This window comes from Opisthocomus hoazin, chromosome 9, assembly GCF_030867145.1.
Source record: "Opisthocomus hoazin isolate bOpiHoa1 chromosome 9, bOpiHoa1.hap1, whole genome shotgun sequence".
Classification (NCBI taxonomy): Eukaryota; Metazoa; Chordata; class Aves; order Opisthocomiformes; family Opisthocomidae; genus Opisthocomus; species Opisthocomus hoazin.
Window position 1 is genome coordinate 44,883,989 of NC_134422.1, and position 21,280 is coordinate 44,905,268.

Consider the following 21,280-nt stretch of genomic DNA (forward strand, 5'->3'; position numbering starts at 1 on the left):
TCACTTATTCCCGGATCAAATTTAGGAACGAATGTCCACCTGAACTAACGGTAGGACTGGACACACATAGCCAGCGAAAGAGGACGATGCGAAGGGAGTGGTAAAGAGCAAGGGATTCGGGGCTCAGAACAGATTTTGGGGAAAAGCATTTCATTAGACGAAAATACTTCCTTGCAATTCCCAGTCCTAATATTACCTAAGCCAAACTAAAAGCGTGCCTGCTCAAATTCTGACCGGAGCCGGAGACTCCTACCCTCACAAGTCAGTCAGCGCACAGGCATCACGCGTGCTTGCTATCATCTATTGGTATTGAAGGGTATTGGTTTTGTTTTCGTAACTGTCTCGATGGCTGTCTGTTAACTGTTTGTTATTTCATCTATTACCAATAGCTACAGATCAGCCGAAAATAATGTAAGTTTCCACAGCGAAGGAGCCACACGGATCTCTCCTTTCAGCCCCCCGGCATTCTCCGAGCAGGGAGCCAAACGCCCCGGGCTCCCTCGAAGAGCCTCTCGCTGCCGGGTGGGGTACCTGCCGCTCCCCGAGCCCTGCCTCGCAGCGTCCCAGCGCTGAGGAGAGGCGTTTACGCAACTAACGCTCGTTTTTTAATTTCCGCGCGGGGGGCGAGGCGGGGGGCGGTGCGAGCGGCCGGGCCCAAGGGCTGCCGCGCGACGGGCATTGGCCGGGGCGGCCATTAGGGGGGCGGCGGGAGCCGTGAGGCGGGGCCGGCCGGCGGGTGCTCGGTCGATCAGCGGTTCGCCGGGCCGGCGGCCCTGCCGCCGCGAGTGCCGGGCGGCTGGTGGTGGTTGGCCCGAGGGCTTCGCCCCGCGGCTCGTCCTGGCGCGGCAGCGGCGGAGCCCCGGGTGTTGCGCTCGTGCGGGGAGCTGAGGGAGCGGACAAGGCGGGCAGCGCGCGCGGTCCTGCCGCTCCGGCAGGGCGCGACTTCAGCCTCGAGGAACGACTCGTTCGCCTGTCTGAATTAACTGATCGAAGGTAAAGAGCGAAGCGGTTTTCTCGACTTCAGAGACAATGAATCCTGGTAAGAGGTCGTAAGACCTAATTTTGAAAAGTGTGAGAAAGATCACGTGTTATTTGGGCATTCCTCTTGACAGTACAGGTCCGTTCTGACGATGGACAAACAAGCAACTGCTGAACCATTTCCCGTTTTCACCTCGGACGCTGTTAAAGGGCCCGTGAAGAAGAGGGATGGAACATTACAAGCTGCAAAATGGAACGCTTCTCTAGCATCTAAAATGAAAACGAAATTGATAAGTAAGTCCCGTTGAAATGAAACTGAAGCCGTTTACTGTACTTAGAATGTATGACTTCAAAAGGAGTAGTGAGTGTATTGAACGTGATTTGTTGAATTGCTGCATGTTAAAAATATTCAGGTGGTAGGCTGAGAATTTTTGGAGAGTGTAAAAGTTAAAGCACATAATTGTAAGTTAGTTATTTATCTAATTCTCCAAGTATTTTCAGTATTTTCAGTATTTTCGAAGCTTGCTCTTTGGCAAGTGCATTTCTGACATCCATGTGCACATTCACGTGGGGTGTCTAAAAACTGAGGTACAAAAATGAGTAAAATCAATGGCCTTTTAAAATATAGGTGCCATAGTGAAATACCTAGTATCCCCATTTGCAAAATGGGATTTATATGAAGTTCTTCGTTGAGTCATTTACTGAATCAAGGAAAACTAGAAATACTAACCTGCTGATTTAATCACTTGCCAGAAGGTACTTTGTTTTCCCAGTAAATCAGGATTAAATTCAAACGTACGTTTGTCAAGGTAAATGATTGGGTTTTGTTTCTGGCTCTGACAAGAACAACACTATGGAACATCTCGGATCCTCTTCTGCAAAAGGTAGGGAAACTATGAACATAGTGAAACACTGCTATTTCAAAGCTCTCTAATTCAAGCAGCATGGTTTATTGAATGCTTCTCTTTCTGTGATCGGTGTGGCAAGAATTTTTGTTGTTTGTATATATATTTTTTGTTGTTTGTTTTTAAATATTTATTTGAGCTTACTGTGGCTTTATGTCAAAGCCACTAATTTTCACTGAAAAAGTAAACAGTATAGATTAATAAAGTCTTTTAGAAACCTCCACACTGCAGTAATACAAATAATTCACTCAGCTGAATAGTAATTTCAAAGCACATTCTTTGGATTAACAAGGTTCCACTGTTGTTGCCTCCTTCCCAAAGCAAAGAAATAAGGCCTTGCAAATATTGGATTATAGATCACAGAAGTAATAACATAAGATAGGGTAGATATGTAGTTGGAGCAGATTTCAAGCTAACTTTGCTCCTTTTTGTATTATAAAAGAGTATGGTCAGACTTGGGTTCAAGTTAACTCTGTGTATACTATGACTGTGAGGCAAAAAAAGTCATCCTGGTAATATCCAGTGTCACTGCGTGGGTGGGGGAGTTCCTAAAACATACTGTAATGGATGCAGGCAGGCAGGTTTTCATTAGCACAGTGGAAGGTGTATTTCTAATGTAAAGCTTTTCTTTCTGTTGTCAAAGCTCACATGTATGCTGAAATGTTTGAACTTTTTAATTTGTAAGATGTATACTTGTTCTTTAGAAATTTGGAAACGTTTTTATGCCTGTGAAACTATCCATTTTTAAATGCTTTCTTCTTAAAACAACCTTATGTTAAAAAATCCAGACTAGAGCAGAGTCCGTGCATGAAATAAACTTGAACTTGAAGCTTACAGAGTAGTCATTAGAATGACAGAAATGGTTTTATTTTGGAAAGTGTTAGGCTTTGCCGTTGTTCCACCAAAACTTACAGATAAAAATGTTGTTATATAGCAATAGTTCATGCAGAGACGGCCTGCAATTGAAGCTGTTGACAATGATTTTGTCTCCTTTAGATAATTCACCTATGTTCAAAGCATCTTTAACACAAAATAATAAAGCATTAGCTGTGGCTTTGAGTGTGGTGAAAGAAAATTCTCAGAAGCTAAAGAAGGAGAAGATTTTTCTTCAGAAGGAAGTAGAAAAGCTGCAGCTTCATAATATCTTGCTTCGTCAAAAACTAAGCTGTTTGGTATGCTGCAAATAATATCATTTAAACTTATATCAGCTAAACCAACCTTTTACCTTTTTTGGAAACTTAATATTGTTTCTTAAAATGGTGATTTAAAATGTACATCTCGGATTTGTGAAGTTATATCACCTGATAGCATACTAATCACATTTGATTTTTCTATTTGATAGGATTTTTTTGTACTTACTGTTTTGCCCATCAGTGTATATGCCTATCCATTGCTATTTTAGTGTCAGCTTCACCTTTATGTTTATAGATATTAAGAAGGTATTAAAAATCAGTTTGTGCTAAATTGAGAGAAAAGAAAAATTTACAACATAGGTTCACCTTTATGTCTTTTCTTAAGCCAGAAACCACTTAAAATATGTTTTTTTAAATTTCTTTTTTTTACACGCAGAATAAAACTCTTATTGAAGTAGAAGCATTTTTGAATGATAACCTCTTAAGTGCAATAGAAATAAGCAGTCTTTGTGAGGTAAGATGTTTTTTTGAACTATTACCACATTGAACTCATTTTCCAGGATAATATTTTCAAAGCATCTAAATGAGTGCAATGTTGAAATCACAGATGCATTTTAAAACATTTACCCCAGTTCCTTAAAACTTGGGATGAAACACTAGTCTAGTGAAATCAATTACATTTTGCTGTTCCTTGCACTAAAAATTTAGGAATTAATCTTGTTTACAAAGTATCTAAGAGTTAAATATCAGTTAGCCTTAATGAAATTATGTAGTTAAAAGAAAAAAACAACAACACAGTACTTCAGTATGTAGTATTCTTCGCAAATGAGTGAGCTACTTGCCTTCCTTGCTTAGTGCGGCAATAAATATCTTGCATGTGGAAACTTCACCAGAAAACACAGTCCATGTTAGTCCTTGTATTATGGCAAAATTACAGTCACGTTTTTATAAATATTATTTTTATTGCCCGTTCTAAACGGTTGCTTAGTGTTGCTCTATGCTTCTATATGTATAAATGCACTTTGCATTAGTTATACCTACATTAAGAAAGTCTAGACATTGCTCTGGGATGCAGGTAGGTTACAGATTCTGATAAGTTTTGCTACAAAATATTTTTCTTTAAAATTATTGTGTGTGTTTGAATATCACACACCTTTCATCAGTACGTCTGTGTTTTGCCCATTTGTTTTTTGTGGTTTTTTTTTCCCTGTGGATATTTCTGATATTGAAAACATAAGAGAATATTCAACTGTTTCTACTTCCCCACTGTTCTTCTTTTGAAAGAATCTTCAGAGGAGTTCTCTTCCTCTGTCAGCTGGTCCAAGTAGCCTTACTGATGACTGGTTCAAGGGTACACGTCAGTCTGCTAGGTAGGTGGTTGTATTAAATTTGGAAGTTGGTAAGTGTCTGAGGATTTTTTTTTTTTTTTTTGCAACTAATCTTTGTATATTGTCCTAGGTATTTTTAAGGTAGTGAGAAACAGTTTCCTGTCTAATTCAGAAGTCACCTGTTTGCAACTGGGAATTTATATAGAGAGAGTGGTAGACAAAACTGGTATTTGAATAACTTGCTTCTTCCCGCATGGGATCTCACCAGTACAAAGCAGGATTCTCTGTCATAAAAAACCACATTTGCCCCTAAGATAGAACCAGATTTTATGCTAGAGTTCTTGTTTTCTGCTTTTATCTATTATTAAAGGAATGTTTTAAACAATTGAATATTACAGCATAAAATGTAATAAAAATCTTCACAGTAAAATTTCCTCTTTTCAGATCTGTAGAATTGCCAGTGAAGGTTCCTTTAATTTCAACAGCTAATGCAAAGACAGCCCTTCTGTATGTGAAATACGAAATGCTTATAAATGTACCACTATTTTGTCAAAGGAAATGCATTCAGATCAAGTCAAGTTTGCATTATCATTGCCTTCTGGTACAAATAATCCAAACTTATTTGAAACAGACCTGGTGGACACAACCATTGACAAAAATATGTTTTTAAAAGGTATGATATATTTCAGACCTATCTGAGAATTAGTATTTAATAATTCATTACTTGATGTGCGATACAGAAGGTATAATAAGATTCCTAAACTGTAATAAACTAATAAAAAATAGAATCATCACCCATAAGTCTAGGTGTCCTGACAATCACTTGCAGAATAATGTTCACTGAAATAAGACAGCTGAAATGTAACAAAATTAGTATGAGCAGAATAAAACTTTGATAAAATAACCAAATAATAACTGAAGTAGTTATGGAAAAATGAATTTTTATTTATATCCAATTTCAAAAGTCAATTTTTTGTAAAATATGGAATTAGTTCTAGTTAACTGAATTTTTAAGGACCAACCACAGAATGTGTGTATTGGGCAGGAGAGGGAGAAGCATTTTTTAATTTTCCATGTTTCCAGTCCAACCTTCAGTAATCTGTCTTATTCTGATAACTATATTCTTTCTTTCCCCAAGCTGCTGAAATTTTTATTTTTGCGGAAAATCAATTACGCACAGAATTGACTTGCAATAGTGCCTTCCTGACTCATGTCAAAAATAAACAATCTTTAAGACAGTCTGAGGAGCGTACAAAACAATATAATGATAATTCATTGCCATTCTGTGGAAGTGTGACTGAAAGGAAGACACATGCAGTACTTCATAAGTCAAAAACTCAACCTAATATAAAGGATTTTGATAAAAAGTGTAGCTCAAATAATCTGCCTCATCATGATATCAACAGCGGCAGCAACACCAATGACATGAATTTGCAGGAAAGTTTGAGTGACTTGTCTCGCATTATTCTTTCACCTCTTAAATTTAGCAATGGAAATAAGACAGATTTTAAGAAGCAGTTTGTTACTGACAAGGTGAAGCCTGAGGAAACTGTTTACGATACTGATACGGAGTTGACCGCCAGTGATGCAGATGAACTACTCAGAGTTACAATGAAAGTCAAAGATAAATTACACCAAAATAAAAGTAGTAATGTCAACTCTGATAAAATGTCAGCGAATCTCAGAAAAGTACAACATTCTAAGAAGGATAAAGAGAAAATTAAAAGCAAGACTAAAGTCAGTTCAAATTTGTATGCAGAAGAAAGGTACAGTCTGGCTGACAATAGTGAAGTTTCAAAAACTACAGACTCGCAAATTCAGCTATTCCAAAATCAGACAGAACATGTACCTACAGGTAATTCTGTAGGGAAACAGAGTTTGCTAAATACCAGCAAATATTATCGAGCACAAAATTGCCCAAGTAAAGCTGAAGATAGTAGGGGCATATACTAGGTTAACTTAATGACTCCAAGAAATCAGGAGACAAATAAAGAAACTTCCTCAGAAATGTCTGAAGACATGGAAAGCAAAATACAAAAAACAGACTCAAACTCATCTATTAACAAGATCCCACCAGAATTTTCTTGTGCTGAAAATTTACCATTCCAAGACAACACTTCTAATGTATTGTCTTTACAGTTGGACTTTCTGCATACAAATGAGAAACACAGGAAACTAAAAATAAACAGGAAAACTTTTCAAAACCCTTCTAAAATGTACACAGCAAAATACTGTAGAGAGGAAAATGGGCCGTATGGAGAACATATTTCAAAAAAGTCTCAGAAATATGCCGATATGACAGCAAGAGAAAACAAGACCAGAAGAATATTACAAAGAGAAAATACAACAAAAAAAGTAGTTACAGACAAAGTGGAGAAACTGAAAGGGACAGCATTCATAAAATTACTCAGAAAGTAGACCAAAAGAGTAGCCAGTTTTCGCCAGGCAGATTAAAACGTATTGGCAAAGGCCAGCCGGAAAGCATATATAATACCAAAAGAAAATCCTATACAATCCTCGCTTTGTAAAAATGAAGAATTAAAAAATAAGGATGCGTTGGTCACAGAGGCTGTTTGTGGAACTAAAGTAATTGAAACTCACCAAATGCCAGTAGCTTTAGTTACTCAGAATATGGCACAAGCTAAAGAACAAGTTGATGACGATGCTAATACGTTAAAGAAAGTAGATTCCTCATCAGTGGCACATAAAAGCCCTCCCATTAGTAATTCTCCTGATAATCAGGCAAAGCGCAAACAGAGGTTTAGTTCTGATGTTACTGAGACCAGACCAGAAAAAAATTATTTTATGCATATGGATCAGGGCGGACAGAATATTTTGGATGACCAGGAAGTCCCTCATGAGATAGATTCCTTTACGAGCAAGTTAAAGCCTACAGTTCAAAAACTGGAATTTTAAAAATTCTTACCTGTCGAATATTCTAAGAATATGCCATTAAATGTAGGTAGCTTTTACCAGGAAGGTCTTTCCAATGTAGAGCTCCCAGCTCTTGATAACCACAATGCTTCCATGAACTTCTCTATACTGGAAAACTCTGAAATTTGTGGGGAAAACCATGATAATAAAGCACTGGATGCTGAAAAAGCAGAACAAAAACCAGATTATATTTCTAAACAGACTTACAAAGAGACTCTGACACCTTGTCATGGTAAGTGCATAGGTGAGAAAAAAAATGGCATTTTGAATTAAGTAGTGCCTGAAATAGTGGTATCTTCCTTTAATACTATCCTACTCTTATTGCTTGCTTAGAGTAGATAAAACAGGAGTGGAAAAAGGTAAGACTGAAAATCACTAGAATTATTCGTATTCTGTATCATCTATCAGTCACAATATATTTTTTTTTAATTGTGGAAACTAACATACTTGATACTTTTAAGTGTATTCCAAGATGACATTTAGTTGGGCACATGTAAACGGTCTACGTTCTTCAGGAGCAGTTATAGCTGGAGCCTGTATTCATTGTTCAAAGAATGTGATAGAATTCAGAAAGTTGGGAACAGAAAAGATACAAGGAAATAAGAGTAAACTACACTGTTCCCTTCATAAATGGAGAACATAAAAGATTTCATTTGTATATCTTTAGAAACACTGTAATTCAACCAGAATTCTGAGATCTAAAAAAAGTACTTTGAGCAGGTTTTCTCTAGAATCTACCCATGAGCAAACTTCCATGTGGCAACCTCTTTTTTAAGTGAGACATATTAAGAAAATAACCAAATTTTAGTGCAGTCTGGAAGATGGGTTTAGATTCTTAAAATCTTAATATTATCAAAATATTTGTCCCCAAATTATATATTGATCGTTTAGTCTGGCATTCTGAATTTGTCTTAAAAGATTACAGAAAGCTGACACAAATAGTACTTCTTCCACCAAGGCTGGTTACCTTATTGATGGAGTATTCCTCTTGGGCATGTTCAGTGGTTCAAAACACGAGGCATTGTAAATAATTTGGTAGTATACAGTTTTGAAGATAAGGAGGCTCACTGAATCACATTGCTATGCTTGTTTTATGCACATATGCCCAAAGAGCAGGCATAAAATTGGAAAATGCGGTACTAGGGAACCCTTGCACAGCTTGAATCTTCAGATTATACGTGTATGCCCTTCCCCTGCACTCAAGGCCATGAGCTGTGTGCAGTTTTGCTTTTTAAAATGCAATAACTCTTGGGAGTCTTAAGCAGCTAGGTGCAAATTACAGTGCTTATGGGCTTTCTTAAAATGTCCCAAGAGCCTTGGCAGACCTCAAAGAGCTCCAAATTTAGGTAGGTTGAAAGCTGCTGCAGTGTCATTTTCTTTGATCATCTATCCCATTGTTTTGTCGAGCATCTTTAGAGTAAGAGCAGTAACCAAATTACCTGAATTGAGAAATATTAATGAAAAATAACTATGAATTGAAAGTTTACTTAATGATTCAGAAAATATTTAGAATGAGGCATATAAACTACTGTATTCACAGGGAGAAAGGCTTTGCAAGATGTGACAAATGTTAGTATGCGGTTTCACACTGCCTTACCTAAATTCTCCCAAAGTTTAGAGGAAAACTCGGCCTGTCTAGGCGAGGAAGAGCCACTACTTGCTACAAAGAACCCAATCTACACAGGTAGGTATAGGTAAATCAGGGCTTTTATTTGTTTTTTTGAGTACATAATATCCCCAGCAAATATTTGCTGTTAAACACCCCAAATAAACAGTTGAACTGCCTCTTTCACAAATATCTTTTGCAAAGACACTTCAGTGTTCATATAAAACATTTCCTGTTAGTGTGACAGGATTTCCAAGTGCCAAAGTAAGACACCAACAGTATTCAAGTGTCAAAATTTAAATAAAACATATAATAGAACATTTTGTACTAGTAGTGAATAATGGTGAATTCTTAATGTTTATCATGATATAAACCCCTTTAGAGGTGGATAATTGTAAATGTTTTACTTAAATACAAACTTATACCGTAATAATGTCCTTGTAATATTGTCAAGTGGCAAGATAATCTATGCACTAACATTATATAATTCAGTATATTCAATAAATTAATTCATAAATTTATTAAATAAATAATTCAATATATGATATAATTCTGTTGTATTGCTAACTAGCTGTATCTAATACAAGAAATAATTTGAGTTTAAAATATATTAATTTGATAATTAGTTATTTATCTCGCAGTGCTCTTAGCAAATTTAGTGGCGCAGGATTTCCAGGATTGTTAAAAGACTAGACATGAATTGTGTAATAATTACAAATAAAGAGGATTTTAAAGCCAAACATCCACTAAGAAAACTAATATATTTGCATTTACATGAATAGATCTAAATCCCAATGGACCTTTAAGTTCATTACTTCTGAAAATATTCTGAGTTTTTTGCCACGATGTTGGTTGGGGTTTTTGTTTGTTTGTTTGTTTTTGCTTTTAAAAATGTACAATAATAATTTAAGGGAAAAGTACAGTGCATGTATATAAGTAGAATGCATATTCATGAGGTAAAGACTATCAAAATTTCCCTGTAATAGTGTTGAGAGTGAAAGGATTATACCAATTTACTTTACGACAAAGGTGTAAAAAGAATGTGTCTTCCTTTTCTTGCAAAACTGTGGCAGGAGAAGAAAATAAATCCATAAACTGAAAACATTAGCACACTGTTCTCATACACCCTCATCATATTTTTGTTTACCTCTGTAAGTAAGCAGACAGTTAATTGAAGCAAAGTCACTGAGAACAAATACTAAAAGTAATGTAGGAAGTGTCTTTTCACTTTACCATTGGCTTTTCAGAAATATTTATGCCAGATAGCTTGTAAAAGAAATGCAAAGGGATTAGACTTACATTTTTCTTTTACTAATTGAATTGGATGCTAAAACGTTGTAGTATTATGATATTGACACATTCTCCTCTTTTACCCCACAACGATAAGGTTCTGTATTTCTGGAGAGAGATGGTAACTAATAATAGAAAAAAAATGTGGATGTCACTCAAGAATTTAGATTTCTGTCTCCTATTTACATTTTATTTTCAAGTATACTGTCCTGAATGGGTGCTGTTAAGCTTTTGGGCTAAACAATTTTTAAGTTTTGTCTTATACCTGTAAGTTATGATTACTCATATATTAATATGATACAGGCCACATAAAAGGATTACTGGTTTTAGCATTATTTTGGAAAACTGTCGTTATCTATGCCTTGCTATTTCAGGCATATCTATTTTCCATAGATTTAATTTATTTAGTGTATCAAGCTTTCATTGAGAGTATTTGCCATTTGGAATTGTTATTATAACTACATAATTATAGTTACATAGGTGCTTGGTGATATTCGTACATGATGTCTTTTATTTCTTGTGTTTACAGCAAATTAAGGCATGGGGATCGGTTTACAGATACACAATTTCTGGACTCCCCAGTCTATAAAGTAAAAAATAAAAGAAGTTTTAAAAGTAAATCAAAATTTGTTTGAAGAAGACCAGAGAATGGCATTTAAGAACAATACTTCTAAAATGGGTACAATTTAAAAAATATGTATGTGTTTAGCAGTATAGACTGCTTATTTTTCTTTGATTAGTCTTCCAAAGTGGAATTTCCTGGAAAGGAGCCCCTGCATAAGGGATGCAGAATATGTTATGGAGGAAGGCAAATACAGGTTAAGCTCCACTCTTGTGTTTTGCGTTTCTGGTCAGTAATTTATAATCTGTTCAGAGGGTTTGCAGCACTTCTTAATTTCTAAGAAAAGTGTATGTTTTAATGAGAATTACAAATAAATCAGCTTTGGGAATTTTAATGCGAGATCTTCATATTTACCATGAGTAGAACTATACCTCAGTGCTGGCTGGAACGGACACGAGAATCCCAAATTTTAATAGATGTACTGAAATAGATAGAGACAGTGTGTCGTCATTGTGTCCCCCCCCTTTTTTTTTGATAGTTGACTTTTGGAGTTGACAGAACCATAATGAAATTTAAATGAGAACGTCTCATTTTGACGAATAGGAGAGACAAGTCTAGTGTCCAGAGGATGTGCCAGAGGCAGCCAGAAAGAAATCAGCACTGCAATAGAAATTCTATAGTAAATAGGATCCAGACAAAGCAATGCCTTGAGTTTACAATCGAGAGTGCACTAGTGTGATGACTAATACCACCGCATCATACCATTCAGCTATCAGGTCTTTGTACTGCTTCCCCTCGTGAATCACTTCTGCATTGCATCGTGCACTGTCAGGTGACAAACAGTTTTCTGGCGTTCTCTGAATCATAGCTGCTGCCAGCTGCAGGCTATAGCTCACAGCACACACAACTTTTACAGCTTACATCGGACAAGGTTCAGGTTCATTTTGCAACCAAGACAGCCATAGCTCATTTTTAATGAGACACAAATAATTTAACTTCTTTTGGTTCTAGAAGGTGGTTCTTCACACAGTGTGCAGTTATGCTGAGGAATTCCTTACTACAGGAGTAGATATTATTAGTTTACGTGGGCTTAAATATTGATCAGATAAATTAATGGAAGAAAAATCTATGACAAATTACCAGAAACACCATTTCTGACATAGGATGTCCCTGAATTGAAAGTTGTTGAAGGCTGGAAGAGTATTCTGGAGAAGCCTTACTATGCTATTAAACAATTTTTATACATTTTTCCGAGGGCATTCAGTGTTGAAACTTTCAGATACCATTCCTTTAGTTAGCTGCACCTTTGGTCTAACAGAATTACACCTCTTTTTAAGAGGCATAATTGATACTCTTAAATTTATAGTGTATTCTTTAAAATACCAAACCCTCTATACTTCGTTGTAGCTTCCACTGTAATATGGGAAGCTGATGGAGAAAACAGTCCTGGAAACTGTTTCCAAACATGTTAAAGACAAGAAGGTGGTTGGGAGTAGTCGGCGTTGATTTACAAAGGGGAGATCGTGCTTTATTAACCTGATAGCCTTCTACAATGAGACAACTGGCTTGGTGGGTGAGCGGAGAGCAGTGGATGTTGTTTGTTTCAACTTTAGTGAGGCTTTTGACATTATCTCTGATAACATCCTGCAGACGAGCTGGCCGAGTGTGTGTGTTTAAGTGCACAGCCAGGTAGGTTGAAAGCTGGCTGAACTGCCAGTCCCGGAGGGCTGTGATCAGTGGCGTGCAGTCCAGTCGGAGGCCAAGCACCAGAGCTCCCTAAGGTTTCATATCGGCACTGGTACGGTTTCACATCTTCACTAATGGCCTGTATGATGAGACAGAGTGCAGCCTACACTTATTTGCCATTCATACAAAACCAGGAGGAGCGGCTGAAACACTGGACGGTCGTGCTGCCATTCTGAGGGACCTGGATAGGTTGCAGAAATGGGCTGAGAGGAATCTCGTGGAGTTTGACACGGGGAACCTACGTCCTGTAAGTTGCCAGAATTTCAGCTGCATATTTTGACAGAAAAATGAGTCATCCATATCAAAATGTACTCCTGGATATAGCTTTCAGTTGTGTCCATTCTACATGTAAGTCTTGCACTACATAAATAGTAAGAGGTACAAAAGCATTATTTACAAATATTTACCACACTTGTTTTCTGTTGTGGTTTTTTTATGACAGTCTGTAGCACCAAGGCATCTTCCCCAAGATCCTGTAGAATATTTCATGTATGAATTTGGAGTTAAATATGCCGCTAGCGACGTAGTTTACATGGGGGACCTTTATGCCCTAAGCAGAGGGCTTGTCTGGCTGTGCTCACGAGTTCCAGAGACTATGCAAAGGTTGTGAATGTACGGTAATAAGGACAGCAAGATGTTTCCATATAGAACCTCACCGGAAGAAAAATAAGTATTCCGTCAGTATGACAATTCTTCCAATATTAAATTTCCCTTATCACCCAGGCAATGTGATCTGTATTGCAAAATGGAGTTTATTTGAGAACTTTCAGCAAACAGACTTTTTCTTTCCTAAGCATGCTGTGTACATCTCTACATCAGCAACACCATTATGAAGAGGAGCAGAAATGGTTGCGAAGATAGATAGTATCTTGATTCAATATTATTTAGAAAATAATTACATACAGAATATTTTTTTATACATTCTTTCCTGTATTTTTTTACTAAACTTGTAATTAAATTTTTTTTTAATTGAAATGTTCTTGCTGGCTTTCACTGTTTATCAACATTGCCAGCTGTGTCATTAGAAATCCAAAAGAATTATTATCTGTTACAACCTATGTTCCCTGTGCTGGCACTGCAGCAGCAAGGGTGTTTTAAAGTGTTTTTTTTGTCTCTGTTGCCCATGGTTTGAAAGCTAAACACAGAAGCACATGCCTCATTTTCTCAGAAAAAAATAACCTTTTTGGAGATGGTCTTAATTGTTTCTTTCGGTGAAGGTCCTGTTGTTCCACACAACCTCAGGTGTTACCGGCTAGACTGCTACGGTGTTCCAAATAAAAGCATGTAGTTTTCAATAAAAGTACAAGGCCTAGGGCTTCATGCCTTAGTTTCTCCCATTCCTGTTAGTATAGCTATCTTTCAAAGGATAAAGAAAATGACCTGAAGGTGGGCACAAGTTATTTTAAGTAACTCTGAAATCATATTATTGCTGGTGCTGCCTTTCTGTCCTTGTTTTCTCCATCCTTACTGTTTTTGTTGCTCCAGCTGATGTTCTATACACAGAGCAAATTTACTTGGTCATTTTCTAGGGTGCGGTTCTTTTGTCCTGCAAACAGGTTGCTTAGTTTAGGTACTGCATAAATAACGTTACATTGCCTGCTGAATCTTCATTAAATGTGCTTCTTTTACCAGATCAGCTGATATATTAGAAGCTCGTAAAAACAGCTCATGCTATTAGAGATAAAAATTAATCTGTAACTGTCACAGGGATTAAGATTATTTTGCTGAGGATAAAGTAATTTGAGCTTCTTTTTATAGCTTCAAAGTTGCTTCTTCTCATTTTTATTCAGCCTTTTTTTTCTACATTTAATATTTCAGTTTACTGCCGATAAAGATTTTTATAGTTTCAAAATTTATAGGAAAATTAATTCTATCTATTTAGAATAAACGGGAAGAGGAAAGTACTTACGACCCCACCAACCCCGACTTGCAGAGGCAGCCCTCACAGACGCCGGCTGTTCCGTGAGCGCGGGCTCACGCAGAGCTCCCCCGGGCCGGCGGCCGCCGCGCGCTGTCGCCGTTTGAAGCCACCCGCGGAGGTGACGGCGGCGCGAGGCACGGCTCGGTGTCCGAGGTGGCCCGGCCGGCACCGCCCCTCCTGCGCGCGCTCACCGCCCCGGGCCGAGCAGCACCGGCTCCGCGCTGCCCCCAGCGCCGCCCCTCCGCACTCCCCGCCGGCCCCGCCCCGCCCCGCCCCGGCCGGCCGAAGGCGTACCGGCTGCGCCGGCGGCCGCTGCCCGCGGTGTGCGCTGCCGGTGCCGGGCTGGGGCGGGATGTCTCTGCGCGGGGCGGCGGGGGCCGAGGACCTGGTTTTCTACGTGAACGGGAGGAAGGTGAGCGTTCTCGGCCGAGCGCGGAGGCGGGGCGGCCGCTGCGCCGGCAGTGACCCCGGCGGGCGGGGGCTCGGAACGCTTCCCCAGGGGAGCTCGGCCGAGCCTGGCCCGAGCCCCGGCAGCGCCGCTTCCCGCCTGCCCCCGGCCGGGCGAGGAGCGGAGCGGCCTCCGGGCGCCGCTTGGGCGCGGCAGCGCGGCTCTGCGCGGGGCGGCAGCGCGGGAGGGCGAGCGCGGCTGCGGCGGGGGGATGCGGCGCACCGCGGCGGAGCGGGCTCTCGGCCGGGTGTCGGGCTGGGCTTTCGTCTGCGCGCGGCCGGCTCCTCGTCTGCGCTCTCGGACGGTGCCGGGTTTTCAGAGCCACAGCCAAAGGTCAGCGAGACTCGGGTACCAAAATACAGGCTGCTGTCCAACGTGAAGTTAATACAGACCGGTGGCCAACATAAAGTTAATATTGCAAGAAAAAAGTTAAACTAGTTGTTGATTCAGTGCGCGTGGAAGGAGCTAGCTGATTCTGAGCAACGGAATGAGAGATTCCGCGGTTGGTCAAGCATGTAGGCATTTGCATTGCTGTCTGTTGTTAGTCTGTTACGGCGAGTGAAAGTTTATGTAAATAAAGCTGAAAGAAAACTGGTTCCTGCTGATGGCCTTACGGGCTTCCTCTAGTGTTCAGCCCAGTAGGTTAAAGTGCCTGGGAGACCCTGAAGTCTGCAAATCATTAATTCTTTATGCTGTTCTGCATCTGCTGTAGCAAAGTTCTGCTGCGTTTTTATTTCTCGTGTAGCTGAAGGTAAATTCCCTCGGTATGACCTTTCACGGAGCAGCAGCTATTTTTAGCAGTTGCAAGGTGCCCTGGCACTTCTTTCCTGGAAACAGACCTGTCTGAGAAGGAATTTCTAGAAGGAGCCCAAACTCTCCTCTGGTCTTTGGCTCTGTGAGGTGGAACCAGAGGAGGATACTCTTCTGGCTTTGTGGGAATGTAGTCTGTGCCCTGAATTTGGAAAAGACTTGGTTTCTTAGTCAAACCTTTTTTTTTTGTTTCTTACTGCAGATAATAGAGAAAAATGCTGATCCCGAACAAATGCTGTTGTCTTATCTGCGAAAGAGACGTATCCTTCAAGTCACTCGCTTGAAAGCCTTATTCAAGCAAAATTCTTGTAAATGATAATTAATAGTTATTTACCAGGTTAAGGAAGTTGTGACTCCCTTAAGATAAAACAGCCATATTAATTGATGTGTCTTTCTTAAGCCAAATACTCTTCAGTGAGCTGCTGTATTTTAAGCCTGGTTTCCCAGACAGACAAAGTTATGCAGTCAGGCATGACGTGTATGTGTATAGCTGTGTTCTCCACCCCAACCCCCCCCCCCCAAGCAACCTAAGAACCTTGTGGCCAGTATACATAAAGCTGGACAGAATAGAAGTCTCCCAAGCTTTGTAAAAGTCTCTCTCCCAGGCAAGAGGAGATCTTGTAATGAGATCCTGAGTCTGATGGAATTTTGAGGTAATCTATGTTTCCTTATGACAAGAACTCCAAACAGATTTCTAAACTCAAAAAACCAGGTTTAATAGTAAGTAAATATGAACAAGTATATTTTTAAAACAGAAAAAAAAAATAGACAAGACAGAACAGAGGTTGGGAGAGCTAGAGCTCTCACCCTGCCAATTTAGTCTTTGCAGACAACATTCTTTCCTCCTGTCTTGGTTTCAGTCCATAGCTGACTGGCTTTCTGAGTTGCTACAAATTGTGCAGCACTTGCTCTGACCTTGTCCTCTCTTTCTCTTCACCATTTTGGAGGCCTGACTGTGTGTCTGCGCTCAACTGTTCTTGGGAGGTTTCCAAACTCTACTGCGCCACAAGCTTTTTCCCAGTGTTGATGAAGCTGTTGCATAATATTCTGAATACATGTGTAGCCAGATTAGGGACTTGGCTGCGAATTAGTCAGCTCATGTAAGGAACTTGTGAGAAAAAGGCTTGGTGAAAGAGGTCTTGGGTTTTGGAGCAGATAATGTTGGGAAGAAAGACAGAAGAGGAGGAAGAAATGGGGAGTAAGGCATCTTCCTTTTGGTGGCTGTAGAACATTAAATTAGCTGTTTGTTGATTCACAGCTTCAGATTGGCCACTGTTCCAGATTCATAGAAATGAGAATGTCCTCACAAGTGTGATCTTTCAGATGAGATGCAAGGTTAATATCCTCATTATAAATGGGCCTCCTGGGAAAAACTGGGATACTGGTTTTAGTGTTCCACTAGAACTTTGGATGTGTGGCTAATTTGCCCATTACACATTTTTTTTCCTTTCATATTTTCACTTGGGAAACTATTTTTCACTTCCATTTTCTGTCCCAACTTACTCCTCTTCCAAAAGAAGTCAGATTCAAGTTTTCTGTTTTCTTGGGAACGGGATTTTGGTCATGTCATTCCTTAGCTTCAATCTTATTTTCACCGAAAATTTTAATCCAACATGGAAAGGAGTCTGATATGTATGCCATCATACCAAACCAATTCTGTGTTCCTTAGTGGATCAGGAAAAAAGGTGGCCTGAAGCTTCTGAGCAGAATAAAGACCAAAATGAAACCTAATATTTTTTTTTTCCCTAATGACAGCATTTTCAGTCCGTCTTACAGGAACTAAGTATGGCTGTGGAGGAGGTGGCTGTGGTGCCTGCACGGTGATGATATCAACTTACGAGCCAGCTTCAAAGAAGATACGGTATCCTTAACAGAAAATTTTGAAAACCACACAGGTTTTTATAACTGTAGATACCATTTCCAGATGTGAAACTGTAAAAACAAAGTTGAAAAATCTGTTATGAATAGTAAAAGAATCGAAAGGAAGGGTCAATTTAATCCAAAAGAGAACGCTGTAGAAAATACTGTTCATTAGCTGTGTTGTAAATTTGCTGAAATACCCTGCTCAAATACTTAATTTACTCATGTATGCTGACAGCTCCTGTGAGGATTTTTCTCTTCAGGAGGCACACATTTAGCACCTTTTGTATTGACCACTGGAATGTGGCTTCTACCTGCAGCTCTGTCGTATGAGATGGGAAGATAAGGCAGGCAGAAGTTTGAGACTTGCCAGCCCTTTAATACTGAACTATCTCCCTACACCTAACCCAGAAAAAGAAAGATTTTGAAACACAGACCCAGAGTTTCATTAAAATAAAAACTGGAATAAATTACTTTTAAATTGAGAAAACTCCAGTCAAATTGTTAAATGGTAACATGTCGTTGTCAATTGAATATTTTTTTTAGGTGGGGAAAAAGTCAAAATGTTCCCGTTGTTCCCTTTGACAATTGCATTATGTTGGAATGCAATGCAAATGGAAATGTTTAAAGTTATTATGAGAATTGAAATTAAAACAGTCAGAATAACACTTGAAAAGAAACATTTCAACTATAGTAAAAAAACCCCATTTTGTTGCTAGTGATTAAAAGCTTTGAAGAATTTTCATTTTGGTTTGTTGTTCCTATTTTGAAAGATATTTATTTTACATCAGAATTTTGCTTGGGTCAGAAATTTGATTACAAATTTGCAGCAGTAATTCTTTACTTCCTGCAAACGACTACACCAACCCTCTCTTCCCTATCTTCCTCGTCCAAAACACACTTGACAGGTTGCTTGTAGGCAGAAGAGACAAGAGAGCAATTAGGAAAGACTGAAGTATTAAGGAAGATATAAATTCTACAGAACTGTCCTCATAGATACAGTTTTTATACTGGGGACAAGAGACACAGCTAGTAAGTGATCCCTTCTATAGAGCTTATTCTCTTCTCATTCTAAATGATGATAAGGACTGCTCTGTAAGTATAAACTATGTCTTGGTCGACCACAAAATAATATTAATGCATCTTTATTATAATAAAATAATATTCATGTTCTTTATTCTCCTTTATGTTCCAAAGACATTATTCCGCAAATGCATGTTTGCTTCCCATTTGTTCCTTGTATGGTGCAGCAGTCACCACAGTGGAAGGTGTTGGAAGTACAAAAACCAGGGTTCATCCAGTTCAGGTGAGACTACAGTATCACTGTGTAAGAGGATTATTGATTTATTCATTTGTATGGGCTGGCTTGAGTGGCGGTGCTTTTAAGACATGGGTATTTCATATGATGATTGTTCTCCCTGCTAAATGATAACAGAGGACAGTGTAAATTTCTGATGCTTGGTTGATCAAGGCTGATGAGATAGGGCTTATGACGGATCTTGCTTTAATGCCGACAGCCTGATTGAATAGTTAGTTGGTATGCGAGGGTTTTTGGAGTGGATCAGGCTTGAGCTCTATTTGGGCTAATGGTGCATCTCAGATGATGCCCCTTTAACTGATGGTTTAGTGTAAATGCAAAGACAACAGAAGTCCCCTGAATGTTAATTAGCCTCCTTAGTAAGATGTGCCTGGGAATCGCACCCAAAATAATTACTCTTATTTGAGATTGCTTAAATTGTCTGATAAAAAGTCTGATATACTATGAAGACAACATTTAGTAAGGTGTCTCCTGTTTAAGAGAGAGTTCATTAGAAAGGTGGCGTACACTAGGAGGAGTGCTATTTGTGGTGTTTCATTTCAGGAAAGGCTTGCCAAATGCCACGGCTCCCAGTGTGGTTTTTGCACCCCTGGAATGGTGATGTCCATATACACTTTGCTAAGAAACCACCCAGAACCAACTTCAGAGCACATGATTGCAGCTCTGGCTGGTAAATATTGCCACTTTTTAATTCCTAGGTATGTCCTTGAACCATTTTCTTTGGTTACTTTGTGCATGTGAGTGCATGTCTGTGTGAGTACACGTGCATGCGTGCACTCCATACAAATTGTGCTTCCCAGCAGAGCTGCTGCTGGGTACAGACCTTGTATTCCGTGTCATTCTTTTCTCCTGGAAAATGAAGCATGGAGCTGTGGATTGTTTCAGGGACAGGTGTTCAAAACATCCCCATATGTGTCTTCTGAATTTCTTTAAATCAGCCGTGCAAAAATAATGCCATATTGGAGGAACTGGTTGGATGGTCACAGCCAAAGGGTAGTGGTCAATGGCTCAATGTCCGGATGGAGACCAGTGACGAGTGGAGTCCCTCAGGGGTCTGTACTGGGACCGGTGCTGTTCAATATATTTATCAATGACATGGACAGCGACATCGAGTGTACCCTCAGCAAGTTTGCAGATGACACCAAGCTGAGTGGTACGGTTGAGACACCAGAAGGACGGGATGCCATCCAGAGGGACCTGGACAAGCTGGAGAGGTGGGCCTGTGTGAACCTCATGAGGTTCAACAAGGCCAAGTGCAAGGTCCTACACCTGGGTCGGGGTAATCCCCGGTACCAATACAGGCTGGGGGATGAAAGGATCGAGAGCAGCCCTGCCGAGAGGGACTTGGGGGTACTGATAGATGAAAGGCTGGACATGAGCCAGCAATGTGCGCTGGCAGCCCAGAGGGCCAGCCGTGTCCTGGGCTGCATCAAGAGAAGCGTGGCCAGCAGGGCGAGAGAGGTGATTCTGCCCCTCTACTCTGCTCTGGTGAGACCTCACCTGGAGTACTGCGTTCAGCTCTGGAGCCCTCAGCACAAGAAGGACATGGAACTGTTGGAGCGGGTCCAAAGGAGGGCTACAAAAATGATCCGAGGGCTGGAGCACCTCTCCTATGAGGACAGGCTGAGAGAGTTGGGCTTGTTCAGTGTGGAGAAGAGAAGGCTGCGGGGAGACCTGATTGTAGCCTTTCAGTACTTAAAGGGAACCTATAGGAAAGATGGGGACGATCTTTTTAGTAGAGACAACAGTGACAGGACAAGGGGTAATGGTTTTAAACTAAAACAGGGTAGGTTTAGGCTAGATATGAGGAAGAAATTCTTTACAATGAGGGTTGTGAAACACTGGAACGAGTTGCCCAGAGAGGTAGTGGAGGCCCCATCCCTGGAAACATTCAAGCCCAGGTTGGACAGGGCTCTGAGCAACCTGATCTAGTTAGTGGTGTCCCTGCTCGCTGCGGGGGGGTTGGACTAGATGACCTCTAGGGGTCCCTTCCAACCCAAAACTTTCTATGATGCTGTGATTCTATGGAGAAGGAGCTGCATCTGATGATCTCTGAGATCCCTTTACATCTGGAGTTGAGATGTCATAAGCCTCACAGGAAAGCCCCTTTGTGGTGGAATCAAACAGTCAAATAAGGTAGAGAGGTGCAGACCATCTTCACTTAGGGGAAGCGTGAGCATTTATTGCAGGTAAGATAGCCTTCTGTTGTGCTCTAGAGTGACAGCGGTGGAGCCAAAGGCATTGTCTGTCACTGTGAGGTGAACGTAGCCGGAGGTGTAACGATAACCTCCTTCACCGTTAGAAATAAGGCAGGGGAAGGAGCAAAGCATTTTGAGTGAGTAAAGAAGATTGTACAATCTCTTCTCCTGCATACTAAGCCGTAGTCAGCATTCCCTCTGGAGCAGCTCTCAAGTATTTCATGCGCCCCGTGAAACTATAGC

The 21,280-nt window shown here is 40.1% G+C and overlaps 1 protein-coding gene across 3 annotated transcripts in view; it reads left to right on the top strand.

Annotated features, from left to right (window-relative positions):
• Window positions 1-1,251: 1,251 nt before the first annotated feature.
• Window positions 1,252-21,280, top strand: part of AOX1 (aldehyde oxidase 1) — a 54,269-nt gene continuing 34,240 nt past the window's right edge. For 2 of the 3 annotated variants that reach the window (XM_075430446.1, XM_075430445.1), the window contains exons 1-5: window positions 14,683-14,815; window positions 15,864-15,921; window positions 17,426-17,522; window positions 18,719-18,827; window positions 19,383-19,509. In XM_075430446.1, the coding sequence (XP_075286561.1) occupies window positions 14,756-14,815; window positions 15,864-15,921; window positions 17,426-17,522; window positions 18,719-18,827; window positions 19,383-19,509 (451 nt within the window). In that variant the 5' untranslated portion in view covers window positions 14,683-14,755. Of the gene's footprint in view, window positions 1,273-14,682; window positions 14,816-15,863; window positions 15,922-17,425; window positions 17,523-18,718; window positions 18,828-19,382; window positions 19,510-21,280 lie in introns of those variants that run through there. The other variant, XM_075430447.1, reaches the window with a different exon arrangement.